This window comes from Panthera pardus, unplaced genomic scaffold (assembly GCF_024362965.1).
Source record: "Panthera pardus isolate Hobbes unplaced genomic scaffold, ASM2436296v1 HiC_scaffold_1, whole genome shotgun sequence".
Classification (NCBI taxonomy): Eukaryota; Metazoa; Chordata; class Mammalia; order Carnivora; family Felidae; genus Panthera; species Panthera pardus.
In genome coordinates this window covers 703,844-718,843 of record NW_026526654.1, presented here as the reverse complement: position 1 = coordinate 718,843, position 15,000 = coordinate 703,844, and the positions used below count along the sequence as shown (strand labels likewise).

The following is a 15,000-nucleotide window of genomic DNA, read 5'->3' as shown; positions in this document are numbered from 1 at the left end:
TCCCTGAGTGCTGATGTCATTTTTAAATGACGTTTTAAGAGTAAAGCAGTACTGAACCTGTTTGGGAAATGGTGGAGAAGTAGGGGGACCCAAAGTTCCCTTGTCCCTCAGACACAGCAGTGTTGAGACCAAAGGACTTAGAATTCCAAGAGTCCGGCCTGCAGAGTGACAGAGATATCTCCAGGGACCAAGGGGACAACCTGGTGGGCCAGAGGTGCATGATTGCAAACTGGGAGAGATAAAACAGGTCGCGAGGCATGGATGGGAGGAATCCCCTTCTGCAGAGAGACAAAGGGAAGAGAAAGACAGGCTGGGGAAGTGTAGGACTGTATCTGGACAAGAGAAAAACCACAGACCAGGATGGAGAAAGATCCGATCTCTAACTGCAGGGCTTTCTCTGGACTGGGGTCAGCTGCTCTCTTCATGCACCTGAGTTGGAGGGGAGCCAGCCCCGGGCTCAGTAACTAGTTCAGAGGCACAGTCCACAGTGGGAGAAAGCAATCCCCTCCCTGGAGTACTGTGGGAAGAAGGTATATAACCATTGACAGGAAAAAGACTGCCTGCACCTGCCAGTCAGAGACCAGATATGAGAGGCGCAGAGCGGCACTTCCCCCGGGGGGGAGGGGGGCGGGGGGGAGAGGGGAGGGGTTAGCGCACAGAGCAGGACCCTTTAAGACATTGGGGTTTAAATCCCAGTCGAGCACCAGGGAGGCACGGGAGTTGGGAGAATGGAACACACCACCTCATGAGTGCCTGCAGCACTGTGAGGATGGCCTGAACAGAGTGGTTTGGGACACCCAGCCTGTAGAGGAAAGACTAGGGTGTCACCATTTCTCTCCCCATCACCAACAAGGTGGGGCTTCAGGGAATGGATAGTGAGCCCACAAAGGAGGCAGGACCAGCCTACAGCAAACAACGCCTCTCCACGCCTGGTAACTGCATATCTACTAGAGTGGGATTGACAGCGACCGGACAGCCCCTTTGCCAGATGAGTGCTGCCATCGGTTCCAAGGCACCCAGTGGTTTTGTATTTCCTGATTTAATTCTTGGACAATTTTTATTATATATATTTTTTTTCTTCCTTTTCTCTTTCTTATTTCTTCCCTCCTCCAGTCTAGTTATTCTGGTTGTTGGGTTGTTAAGCAGACATATTTAATCTATCCCCTTTACGCCTGTTCTATAACTCCTTCTTTATTTTCCTCTCTCTTTCTGGATTAAGCTATACAGTTTCTCTGCCTGGTCAATTTTATTTTATTTTATTTTCCCCAATCCTGTCATTTATCTCTTTCTATGGGATGAAGCCTCTTCCATCAACACCAACTCCACTCCACCCCATTGTTTTGTTGTAGCTGGTGTTCTGGGTTTTTTTTTTTATTTGTGTCTTTGGTTTTTTGTTTTTGTTTGTATGTTTTTGTTTTTTTTGCATTTTGCTTGTTTGCTTGCTTTCCCAATGCTACTTCAACAAACAAATCAAAGCACACCTGGTGGAGGGTCCAAAACATTACTACAAGTAGGGAGATAAAGCAAACAAAGTCACAACAACAGAGAGCAGGAAACACACTCCAATAAAGATCTCCTGAAGGGCAAGGCTCTGGAAAGTGTATGAGCCCTCTTTAAGATAGTAGTGCTCACAGGTGCAAGACCCATAACAAGTTTTGAAACACATAACAGACAGAAAACCAGCCAAAATGATGAAACAGAAGAATTCTCCTCAAAAAAAATTTCAGGAAGAAATTACAGCTAAAGAATTCCTCAAAACATATATAAACAATATAATTGAACAAGAATTTAGGATAATAGTCATAAGATTAATCACTGGGCTTGAAAACGCATAGAAGACAGCAGAGAATCTACTGCTACAGAGACCAAGGAACTAAAAAATAGTCATGATGAATTATAAAATGCTGTAAATGAGGTGAAAAATAAACTAGAGGCAGTGACAATGAGGATTTAAGAGGCAGAGGGTAGAATAAGTGAAATAGAAGATAAAATTATGGAAAAAGATAGAGCTGAGAAAAAGAGAGATAAAAAATTCTCGACCATGAAGGGAGAATTAGAGAATTAAGGGTTCAAAGTGATTCAAAGAAACATAATATCCGTATCATAAGAGTTCTAGAAGAAGAGAGAGAGAAAGGGGCAAAAGGTGTACTTGAACAAATAATAGCTGAGAACTTCCCCAATCTGGGGAAGGAAATGGACATTGATATCCAGGAGGCACAGAGAACTCCCTTCAGATGTAACAGGAATTGATCTTCTGCATGACATATCATAGTGGAACTGGCAATATACAAAGATTAAGAGAGAATTCTGAGAGCAGCTAGGGATAAACAGGCTTAACCTACAAGGGTAGACACATGAGGATAGTAGCAAACCTATCTACTGAAACTTGGCATGCCAGAAAAGAATTGCAAGAAATATTCAATGTGCTGAAGAGTAAAAATATGCAACAAAGAATCCTGTATCCAGCAAACCTGTCGTTCAGAAAAGGAGAGATAAAGGTTCTCCCAGACAAACAAAAACTGAAGGAGTTCATCATCACTAAACCAGCCCAACAAGAGATCCTAAGGGAGACTCTGAGTGAAATGTTGCAAAGACCACAAAGGACCAGAGACATCACTACAAGCATGAAATGTACAGATAACACAATGACTCTAAATCCATATCTTTCAATACTAACACTGAATGTAAATGGACTAAAGGCTCAAATCAAAAGACATAGTGTATCAGAAAGGATTAAAAAAAAGACAAGACCCATCTATTTGCTGTCTACGAGAGACCCATTTTAGACCTGAGGACATCTTTAGATTTAAAGTGAGGGGATGGAGAACCATCTATCATGCTACTGGAAGTCAAAAGAAAGCTGGAGTGTCCATACTTATTACAGGCAAAATAGATTTTAAATTAAAGGCTGTATCAACAGATGAAGAAGGGCATTATATCATAATTATGAGGTCTATCCATCAAGAAGAGTTATCAATTATAAACATTTATTCACCCAAATTGGGAGCACCAAATGTATAAAACAATCACAAACATACTTAATCTTATTGGTAAGAATGTGGTAATTGCAGGGGACTTTAATACTCCACTTACACCGATGGACAGATCATATAGGCAGAAAATCAGTAAAGAAGCAATAGCCCTGAATGATACACTGGGCCAGATGGACTTGACAGATATATACAGAGCTTTTCAGCCTAAAGCAGCAGAATACACATTCTTCACAAGTGCACAAGGAACATTCTCCAAGATAGATCACATACTGGGTCACAAAACATCCCTCAATAAATACAAAAGAATTGAGATTATACCATACACACTTTCAGATCACAATGCTGTGAAACTTGAAGTCAACCACAGGAAAAAAGTCTGGAACACCTCCAAAAGCATGGAGGTTAAAGAACATCCTAAAGAACATGAATGGGTCAACCAGGCAATTAGAGAAGAAATTTAAAAATATATGGGAACAAATGAAAATGAAAATAAAACAATCCAAACCCTTTGGGATGCAGCAAAGGCAGTCCTAAAAGGAAAATACATTGCAGTCCAGACCTATCTCAAGAAACAAGAAAAATTCCAAATACAAAATCTAACAGCACACCTAAAGGAACTAGAAACAGAACAGAAAAGAAATCCAGAGGCCAACAGAAGAAGAGAAATAATAAAGACCAGAGCAGAAATAAACAATATAGAATGCAAAAAAAAATTTTTATTTTAAAAAAAAATTTTAAAAGCATGAGACCAATGAAACTAAGAGCTGCGTGTTTTTTTTTTTTTTGAGAAAATAAGCAAAATTCATAAACCCCTAACCAGACTTCTCAAAAAGAAAAGAGAGACGACCCAAATATATAAAATCATGAATGAAAATGGACTTATCACATCCAATCCCTCAGAAATACAAACAATTATCAGGGAATGTCATGAAAACTTATATATCAACAACTTGACCACCTGGAAGAAATGGAAAAATTCATAGACACCCACACACTACCAAAACTCAAACAGGAAGAAATAGAAAATTTGAACAGACCCATAACTAGTGAAGAAATTGAATTAGTTATTAAAAATCTCCCAACAAATAGGAGTCCTGGGCCAGATGGCTTCCCAAGGAAATTCTAAGACATTTAAAGCAGAGTTAATACCTATCCTTCTCAAGATGTTCCAAAAAAATACAAATAGAAGGAGAGCTTCCAGACTCATTCTATGAGGCCAGCATTACCTTGATTCCCAAAACAGACGGAGACCCCACAACAAAGGAGAATTGCAGACCAATATCCCTGATGAACATGTATGCAAAAATTCTCAAAAAGATTCTAGCAAATTTAATTCAACAGCATATCAAAAGAATTATTCACCATGACCAAGTGGGATTCATTCCTGGGCAGCAGGGCTGGTTCAATAGTTGCAAATCAAACCATGTGATACATCACATTAATAAAAGAAAGGATAAGAATCATATGATCCTGCCAACAGACGCAGAAAAAGCATTTGACAAAATACAGCATCCTGTCTTAATAAAAACTCTCAAGAAAGTCGGGATACAAACAACATACTTTAACATCATAAAACCCCCATATGAAAAGCCCACAGCTAATATCATCTGCAATGGGGAAAAACTGAGAGCTTTCCCCCTGAGATCAGGAACACAGCAGGGATGTCCACTCTCACCACTGTTGTTTAACATAGTGTTGGAAGTCCTAGCCTCAGCAATCAGACAACAAAACAAAATAAAAGGCATCAAAATTGGCAAAGAAGAATTCAAACTTTCAAGTTTCACAGATGACATGATCCTCTACATAGAAAACCCAAAAGACTCCACCAAAGGTGCGAGAACTAATACATGAATTCAGCAAAGTCGCAGGGTACAAAATCAATGTACAGAAATCGGTAGCATTTCTATACACCAATAATGAAGCAACAGAAAGAGAAATCAAGAAATTAATCCCATTTACAATTGCACCAAGAGCCATAAAATAGCTAAGAATAAGCCGAACCAAAGATGTAAAAGATCTGTATGCTTAAAATTATAGAAAACTTATGAAGAAAATTGAAGAAGACACAAAGAAATGGTAAAACATTCCATGCTTGTGTATGGAATCACAAAAGACCCCCAAATAGACAAAACAATATTGAAAAAGAAAATTAAAGAGGGAAGCATCACAATCCCAGACTTTAGCCTCTACTACAAAGCTGTAATCATCAACACAGTGTGGTATTGGCACAAAAACAGACACATAGACCAATGGAATAGAATAGAGACTCCAGAATTGAACCCACAACTGTATGGACGACTCATTTTGACAAAGCAGGAAAGAGCATCCAATGGAAAAAAGACAGTCTCTTTAACAAATGGTGCTGGGAGAACTGGACAGCAACATGCAGAAGAATGAAACTAGACCACTTTCTTACACCATTCACAAAAATAAACTCAAAATGGACGAAAGACCTGAATGTGAGGCAGGAAACCATCAAAACCCTAGAGGAGAAAGCAGGCAACAACCTCCTTGACCTCAGCCACAGCAATTTCTTACTTGACACATCTCCAAAGGCAAGGGAGTTAAAAGCAAAAATGAACTATTGGGACCTCATCAAGATAAAAGTCTTCTGCACTGCAAAGGAAACAATCAACAAAACTAAAAGGCAACCGACAGAATGGGAGAAGATATTCACAAATGACATATAGGACAAAGGGTTAATATCCAAAATCTATAAAGAATTTATCAAAGTCAACACCTGAGAAACAAATACTCCAGTGAAGAAATGGGCAGAAGACATGAATAGACATTTTTCCAAAGAAGACATGCAGATGCCCAATGGCCACATGAAAAGATGCTCAACATCACTCATCAGGGAAATACAAATAAAAGCCACACTGAGATATCACCTCACACTGGACAGAGTGGCTAAAATTAACAACTCAGGAGGGCACCTGAGCAGCTCAGTCAGTTAAGCATCTGACTTCGGTTCAGGTCATGATCTCACGGTTTGTGAGTTCGAGCCCGCGTCCAGCTCTGGGCTGACAGCTCAGAGCCTGGAGCCCATTTCAGATTCTGTGTCTCCCTCCCCTCCGCTGCTTGCACTCTGTCTCTCACACTGTCTCAAAAATAAATGAAAATTAAAAAATACTCAGGAAACAACAGATGCGGGTGAGGATGAGAAGAAACGGAAACACTCTTGCACTGTTGGTGGGAATGCAAACTGGTGCAGCCAGTTTGGAAAACAGTGTGGAGATTCCTCAAAAAATTAAAAATAGAACTACCCTACGACCCAGCAATAGCACTACTAGGAATTTATCCAAAAGATACAGGAGTGCTGATGCATAGGGGCATATGCACCCCACTGTTTATAGCAGTGCTTTCAATAATAGCCAAATTATGGAAAGAGCCTAAATGTCCATCAACTGATGAATGGATAAAGAAGATGTGGTTTATGTATACAATGGAATACTACTTGCCAATGAGAAAGAATGAAATCATGCCATTTGCAACAATGTGGATGGAACTGGAAGGTATTATACTAAGTGAAATAAGTCAGTCAAGAAAGACAGATATCATATGTTTTCACTCATATGTGGAACTTGAGAAATGTAACAGAAGACTGTGGGGGAAAGGAAGGGGAAAAAATAGTTACAAACAGAGAGGGAGGGAGGCAAACCATCAGAGACTATTAAATACAGAGAACAAACTGAGGGTTGATGGGTGGGGGGGTGGGGAAGAGGGGAAAATGGGTGATGGGCATTGAGGAGGGCACTTGTTGGGATGAGCACTGGGTGTTGTATGTAAGCAATGAACCACAGGATTCTACTCCGAAAACCAAGAGCACACGGTACACGCTGTATGTTAGCCAATTTGACAATAAATTATATTAAAAACAAAAAGAGTAGGGTAATACTTAGCAAAATTCCAACACTACTCTTTATGACAGTTTATTAACTTATGTTAGAAATTATGACATGATAATGAAAAAGAAAAGTATATCATCAGAAAATATGTCATTTTGCATAAGTCAACTCATGTACATACACTTGTATAAAACAAGATTATGTCTCTTTCAATCACTAGGAAAATGGTGGCTATTAAATAAATGACCTTGGGCCAATTGGCTATCTGTTAGAAAAGTACAGGATACTGGTCTTACAGCATATATTAAGTATTCAGATTAAATAAGGATAAGCTTTATGAATACATGAAAATACTTGTCGTAGCAATATTCTAAGTTAGACACAAAACCTAGAAACCATAAAATTAAAGGTTGACTTCTTTGATTACCTAAAAATTAAAATCTTAAATATCAAGAAAGCCCATAAGTAGTTTTGCATACATTAGGAATCATCTATTTTAAGATGTCAAATCAACCACCTGTTATGACCTGCTTTTTGCTCAAGAGCTTTGGAATTTCTGAATATAAAACAAAAACCATTTCATAATCATATGCCAAATCAAAGAAAGAAATACTCTCCTGATCAGTACCTGAGGAATTCCAGCAAATGGAAAACAGGGCACAGATAGAAAATGATATAAAGGCACATATATATATTTATTAATCACTGAGGTTTGTCAATAATGAGCCAATTGTAGTCAAAGATGAAATTATACACTTCAATATATTTATTTCTGAAAGTGCTTTCTTAAAATAGTTTGCATTGCTTAAAATTCTATTCTTCATTCATATCCCAGATGAACTTCAAGGGAAAATCTTTCATTTTCCTTTGGAAAATCTTGTCAAACCTTTCATTCTGCTCAACAGTCATGTGATTTTTCCAGTCTCCAATGGTACCTGGGAGGAAAAGCAAAGAAATTGCCTCAGTGAAGATTCTGGGATGAGGGAACATGATGCCCTAGAGTTGGGAGGAACATCAGTTTTTAGTTTTTTATTTTCCTCCCCACTGAGGCCCCAGTTGCTCCTGCATATGACCATGCCCTGCCTCTCCCACCTTATGGCCAGCGAGGGGGACACAAACTCATCATGGCAATTAGGTTATAATTTAAGTAATTAGCCCAACTCCTCAGCTGTCAGCCACAGGGAAAAGGAGAAAACTCCTGCAGCTTGTTTACTATTTTGTTCCAGGTTAGCATGGGCTAGTGTTAGTTTACAGAGGTCCTTTAAAAATTCCCAAAATCAGATTTCCTTGGACAAATATTTACTGATGAGGACATGGATGCTCAGAGACATTTTTAAAATATAGCCAAGCTCATACCGTTTGGAATGGCTCACCTATAATTATTCCATCTGTACTCACTGTAGGTTTACCAAAGTCTTACTTAAACTTATAGACACAGAGTTGTGATGACAAAAGAGGCTGATAGAAGAAGAAAGAAAAGAAACACTGATTGTAAAAGCACATGGAAGTGTAAACCAATAACTGAAACAGACTGAAATACTAATGAAACTGAAAATACAAATAGTGCAGGAATGGTAAAGCTAGGGCAAATGACATTCCATTACATAAGACGTAAAAGAAAAGTACGTGTCTGGGCAGAAGAAACATAAGAAAATGTTCCTCGCTTCCACAAGGAAATTTGGCTCCTGCTATTTGTCTCCTTGGCCATTTCAGTCTCATTTGCAGGTGGGTTAAAGATGTATAAACAGAAAATTTTCTTTTTTCAAAGAAAAAATTGCAAGTACAATGATAATGGCAGCTGAGAGGAGTCATAACATCTACAACATGACAGGGTATGCCGAGAGTAACAGGAAGGGGACTCAGTTTGGCTTCGAGTTACCAATGATTCACATTGTTGAGCTGAATGGATAAAGATCTATAAATAGATTTAGTGAAGGAAATACTCATGTAGAGAAATCAAACCAAATATTTACTGTTACTATACATGCAAGCATAGAACCCTGTGATTAAGTAGAAAATTTATGTCTAAAATTCTGTATTATAGATGTCCCATGTACTGTTAGAATATCACAAAGTATGAAGTAGAATGATTGTATAAAATAATAAAAATATTCTAACATGTTCAAATTTATCAGTTTATGAAAGTCAATTCATTTAAAAACTCACTCAGGATGACGTAAGAGATATTGACCTAATGGAGATATTTCCATACATTTTTATGACGTAAGTTTCTGGTAGTAGAGGACACATGATAGTCATGCACAATACAAGAGAACAGCAAAAGTGTGTTGTTAAATCAGTCCTGGCGGAGGTTTGGGAAAAAATAGAGATGGAAGAGCAGCCAGTGATGGCCAACAGACCCACCATTAAACTCATCATCACATGTGCTCATCCCATGTTAATGGGGGGAAAGAATCTAACAGTAAATGAACATCCCTTTTGTGGCAGACATTGTACTAGTCTTTGGTGGAATTCTAGGGGCCATGGAGAAGGCCTTATGATTTTAGATTATTAATCAGATACATTCAGGGACCATATGATATATAGTCTCTTGAAGAGCACCAAGAGGAAATCATGGAAAATCATCTGTCTACAGAAGGGCACTGGGCCATGAGAGCTCCATGTTATAAAAGTAACCCAAGAAGCTGAGAAGCTACATTTTAATCCACTCATACCATCGTGTAGGACAGCCATTCACTGTTCAACCTCACCTTTGCGAAGGAAATGACCTTTAGCTTCTAACCCATATCGGGTCTTTATTATATTCTTGTAATTTGCCCGTGGGTCATATTTCATGTTCTGAAATGTGGCCTGTCTCACAATGGCATCCATTTCCTCCTCACTCAGCTCTTTCCCCAAAAACTTGCAGACTTTTGACAGAGAACCTTTGAGATCCTATAATAAATCACAGTATGATAAATTATTCACATTATAAGAAAGACTTACACATGAGTCACAACTAAATATCATAGGTACTAAGGCTGGTTTGATAAATGGAGTTGACTAGGTATTTATCCAAGGGATACAGGTGTGCTGTTTCGAAGGGGCACATGTACCCCAATGTTTATAGCAGCGCTACTGACAATAGCCAAAGTATGGAAAGAGCCAAAATGTCCACTGGCAGATGAATGGATAAAGAAGATGTGGTATATGTATACAGTAGACCATTACTCAGCAATCAAGAAGAATGAAATCTGGCCATTTGCAACAACGTGGATCGGACTAGAGGGTATTATGCTAAGCAAAATTAGTCAGTCAGAGAAAGACAAATATCGTATGACTTCAGTCATATGTGGAATTTAAGATACAAAACAGACGAACACAAGGGAAGGGAAGCAACGATAGTATAAAAACAAGGAAAGTGACAAAACATAAGAGACTCTTAAATATAGAGAGTAAATAGAGGGTTGCTGTAAGGGGTGTTGGTGGAGGATGGACTAAATGGGCAAAGGTCATTAAGGAAAGTACTAGTTGAGATGAGCACTGGGTGTTATACATAGGGGATGAATCACTGGAATCTACTCCTGAAATCATTATTGCACAATATGCTAACTAACTAGGATGGAAATTTAAAAAGAAAAGAAAAGAAAAAGCCAATACAAAACTTGATAACATACATAATGTTGAATGAAAAAATAAAACAATTTTAGAAGAAAAGAAAAAAAAGAACTAGAGCTGACCATAAGCAGTGACTTGCTTATCTTTCTTGGTAAATTAAACTTTGACTTGTCCACCGTTTTAGAACACATTTGGGTTAATTTTAGGAACGCTCATATTTCATTTTATCTGTGGTAACTTGGCAAGTATTTGGGGAGTAGCTATTGTGTCAAACACTGCCCTGCATGATGGTGCCGGTGATCAGAGGCACAACAGGGGATCAGTGCTGGGAATTCAGTAGTAGGACCTATGGGCCGAGAGTAATTGTGTAACAGATTTCAGAGAAAGTTTCAACAAAGATGAGAAATTTGTTCTGGGGATTAAAGCAAAAACAGGAGTTTTCTAGGTAGACAAACTAAAGGTATGGAATCTAGACAAAAGAAAGAATATCTGCAACACTGTGGTTGCATGGAAGGTATGAAATATCAGGTCATAGGGTATTAGAAGTTGAGTTTCCCTGGAGCTATATCTGACAGGCTTTGGGTGAGAAAGATGGGAGATGAGGTTGGAGGCAATGGATGGCCCATATTGTGAGGAAGGTTGCAAGGCTGGCCAGATACTTGAATCTCTTATTTGGTAGGAGATATGGTCTCAACAAGACAGTCTAGTCTCGCTGTCATGATATTGGGGCAGCTGGAACCCAAACTAGTGAAAACTATTCATCGGCCCTTCATCTTGCCTGCCTTTGAACTCTTTGTCTTCTTTCTCGCTAAGAGATCCCTGGGGGGGGGGGGGGGGTGTCCTGGCAGCAGTGCCCAGGCCCATTCTAGTAATGATCCTGATCGATCTAAGACCCTCATGGCAATCCAATTGTCCTCTACAAGACATTAGTCTGGGGTGGTCACATGACACCATTTTGGCATTGAAACAGAAAGAGGAAATGAAACAGAAACTTCTGAGAGGGATTTTCCTCATGGAGAAAAGGTGCAAACAGTGCAAGGCCAGAAAGCCCTTTTTCTCCCATTTCCCTTTATTTCTCCCATGCATGCTATCACCTAAGGACATGACTTTGGAGCTACAACAACCATTCTTCTAGTATGAGGGGAGACATCATAACCACACCAAATATGATATGAAGGAAAGTCAGAAAATGCAGGGACATTCTCTACATGTCTGAGCTGCCACACCCAGCATCAGGATGTCCTACCTCTGGAATTCAGCCAATAAGCAGTAGAACTTCTTCTGTTTTAAGCCACTTGGACTTGACTGTCCAGGAGCTGAATTCTTTCTAATCACACACAGCCATTTTCATTTAATTTTTCTTGCAATGCTTAACCATATACAATGCAGACAAGATTAAAATTTCCCAAGAGGTGCAACATAACATGTAGAATGTTACTAGATTACATAGTGCAGAAAACAGACTTAACAATCCATGAAAGAGAGACCAATAACCTGGCTCAAAATAATCAAAGATATGCATGCCCACATACATCAACAGACAATTCCTCACACAGAGACAATCTTTGAAAAGAAAGCTCCAGTATGCTTTGGAAATGAACACCTGGTAAAGAAAGCTTAGAAGTGATACTGGAAGAACGTCTCCTGGTACACTGTATCTGGGATCTCAAATTTGATATCGTCCTTTGGATGTTCTGAGCATGAACCTTAATATTCATTCGGCCAGGATGACTTACAGCTTCAGAGAAGTCACTAATGTCACATTTCTCACCTTCTTCATCTCCTCATACATCAAGAACTGAATGTTGAAGAGGCTTTTGTGCTCATACCAACCTTTGATGTGGTCAAACCAAAGGCTTCCCAACACTGTGGGGAGAACAGATACATAATTAGGTAAATATGCTGAACCCGTTGAAAATAAGATACAGTATTAGAAGATGCAGGATGCCTCAGTAACAAAGAAGGAAAAGGAAATGTGCTGCTAGATTTCAGATTTCCACTCGCGCCTGGTTGTGGAAAAACCATCCAGCTTCCACCACGAAACAATTACATGACTCAAGGAGAAATTGGTCTCTTAAAAGCGCATTTCATATAGACAGGAAATCACCTTAACATGGGGTAAGAAAAACCAAAAGGGAACAGAAGAAGGAATCCTCTGCTTCTTCCTCTCGCTGATTCCAAAGGCACATGGAGCTATTTCCCTGCTGCGTGGAACATGAGGACTTGCTGATGAGTCACTGCAGCTGGGCACAGTGCATTACAGACTAATCTGTTAACTCTGCTGTTCCAGATCATCATCCTCAGAATCAATCCTAACGATGTGAGGTTGCCTGGCTGGCCCACTGAATAGAGCATACAACGCTTGATCTCGGGGTTGTGAGTTCGAGCCCAAAGTTGGGTGTAGAGATTCATTAAAAAACAAATAAAAATATTTTTAAAAGTACTTTTTAAAGAAAAGAATGTAGAACGGAACTTTGTCAAAAAGCTGGGAGGTGCCCCCTGCAATACGCAGTGCAAAGTTCCCAACCAGTATCTAAACTGAGATGCTTCTCCCTTAGCTAGAACAGAAATCTGTGTGCTAGTGAAATATTCTTTTCATATTAGATGCACATATTTTCTGGTGGTATGACTGAAATCTTGACACTGTCCTGAGAGGGAGAGAGAACGATCAGTGTTTGCAACAGTGGCTGAACTTGGTTACCCAAGTGACCCTACCAACTAGCTTCATATGTTGATTACTGACCCATGCAACTCTTGTTCGGCATCCTCTTTCCCTCTGCCATTCACTAAGTCTAAAAACACCACAAGACACCAGACTTATTACTTAGTTTATAAAACTTTAGTTACCTTTTCCTTCTAGAAATTGTTCCATAAATTCCTCAAAGGAACTTGTAACTTGTAATGTCACATTCTTTGAAAAGTGGAAATATGAGCACATAACGTCCTTAGGGTTTCTGTATATGTAAATAATCTGCAAAGAAAGGAAGTATTCAATATTTCTGAATCTTTCATTCTGTTATATTTTTACCCTAATACCTTACAATTGGATGAAGCCTGTTAGTTGAACTTCAGTCTCCTAACCATATCATATCATGCATATATTCAGCTCTCTTTTGTATTTTGCCTTATTCCCTGCAATGCCTCTCTCTTCACAATTGGCCTAGTGACTATCAATTACTCCTCAAGACATACCTCACATGGTACCTCTTCTTAACTCCCCCAGAGAGCGACAATATTCTCTTGTTCTTACATCAACAATCAAATATATGTGAAAATGCCTTTTAGCTATAAATCATGGCAATAGGAAAAACCTACTAAAATGTTTTCAATCATCTTAGAAACTTTGGTGTGTTTTTCTTGTTTTTAATTTGGTTTTGAGAGAGAGAGAGAGACAACAAGCAGGAGAGGGGAAAATAGAACTGTTATTTTTAATTTTTTAATGTTTATTTATTTTTGAGAGAGACAGAGCATGAGCAGGGGGGAGGCAGAGAGAGAGGGAGACACAGAATCCAAAACAGGTTCCAGACTCTGAGCTGTCAACACAGAGCCCGACTCAGGGTCCCAACCCACAAACCACAAGATCATGACCTGAGCCAAAGTCAGACACATAACCAACAGAACCACCCAGGAACCCCGAGAGAGAGAGAATCTTAAGAAGCCTCCATACTCAGTGCAGAGTCCAACATGAGGCTCTATGCCAGGACCCTTGGATCATGATCTGAGCCAAAATCAAGAGTCAGATGCTCAACTGACTGAACCACCCTGGTGCACCTAGAGTGTGTTTTTTCTGATGCCCCAGTGTATGGTTTACATCGTTCTTATTTATATACCTTCACAGTGTAAAGCACAAATACTGGGCAGACAGAAGTCACCAGTTCAGTATTTTCTGTATCAAAAGAATATGGGATTCATTTTAAAAATTGTTTATTATAACCAATCAGAAGGTATAATTTCATAAAACAATTAAGCAACCCAATGATGTTAGAATACAAAATATAATCAATATCTGTCCAACCCACAATTAAATGGCTTATTCAGCATGTGTACAGAATATTCAGGGGCTCTGTATAAAACCTAAGGCTTGTATCTTCATTGTGAAATGGCATGTGTATAGTTTGTTAGTTCCTGAGAGAGGAAGCTTCCAGGTTCATTATAGGAAAGCTTTTATTCATTTTCCACCTCCCTGCACATTGCCTGCTTAAGCTAGGAGATGACCTAATAGATGTCAGCCCTGAGTGATCCCACTGCACTGGAAATAGAGTCTTTCACTCAGGGGATTTACTTGATGTTACCAAAGTGGTGGATAACATCAAATAAATATCAACAGCCGTTGATATTTCCATAAAGAAATAAGAAATCCTCCTAAATGTGAAGGAAAAAGTTCTTTTCACTCCCTTGCTATGATTCTTCATGTCTCTGGCTTTGGATTGGGGAATGGCTTCTTCTCATTAATCCATATACTTATGTAAAAGTGACATCTACACAATGGGATAGCTGAGTAACTTATGCCACATACTTGATCATACCCCTGTTAAGTAGATAATGATACAAGTTATTAATAGAGGAGTGTTTTGAAGATAAAATCAAAATTCCATTTGGAT

General features: G+C 39.1%; 2 protein-coding genes across 2 annotated transcripts in view; one reads left to right on the top strand and one right to left on the bottom strand.

Moving 5' to 3' along the window:
- LOC128776566 (uncharacterized) overlaps nucleotides 1–242 on the top strand; it is a 153,024-nt gene extending 152,782 nt beyond the window's left edge. The window contains 1 exon segment of the mRNA XM_053901303.1: nucleotides 112–242. Within this exon segment, the coding sequence (XP_053757278.1) occupies nucleotides 112–242 (131 nt within the window).
- Nucleotides 243–7,517: 7,275 nt separating this feature from the next.
- Nucleotides 7,518–13,732, bottom strand: LOC128776561 (amine sulfotransferase-like). The gene is made up of 5 exons (XM_053901293.1): nucleotides 13,715–13,732; nucleotides 13,247–13,412; nucleotides 12,171–12,265; nucleotides 9,553–9,736; nucleotides 7,518–7,776 (listed from the first exon to the last, which is right to left on the bottom strand). The coding sequence occupies exons 1-5, from the start codon at nucleotides 13,730–13,732 to the stop codon at nucleotides 7,655–7,657; spliced, it is 585 nt and encodes a 194-aa protein (XP_053757268.1). The 3' UTR covers nucleotides 7,518–7,654.
- Between the last annotated feature and the right edge of the window lie 1,268 nt (nucleotides 13,733–15,000).

Coding starts and splice junctions, on each gene's coding strand:
- LOC128776561 (XM_053901293.1), bottom strand. Junction 12,266..13,246: donor ACAATTTCTAGAAGGAAAAG/GTAACTAAAGTT, acceptor TTCTCCCCACAG/TGTTGGGAAGCCTTTGGTTT. Junction 9,737..12,170: donor TGTATGAGGAGATGAAGAAG/GTGAGAAATGTG, acceptor GATTTATTATAG/GATCTCAAAGGTTCTCTGTC.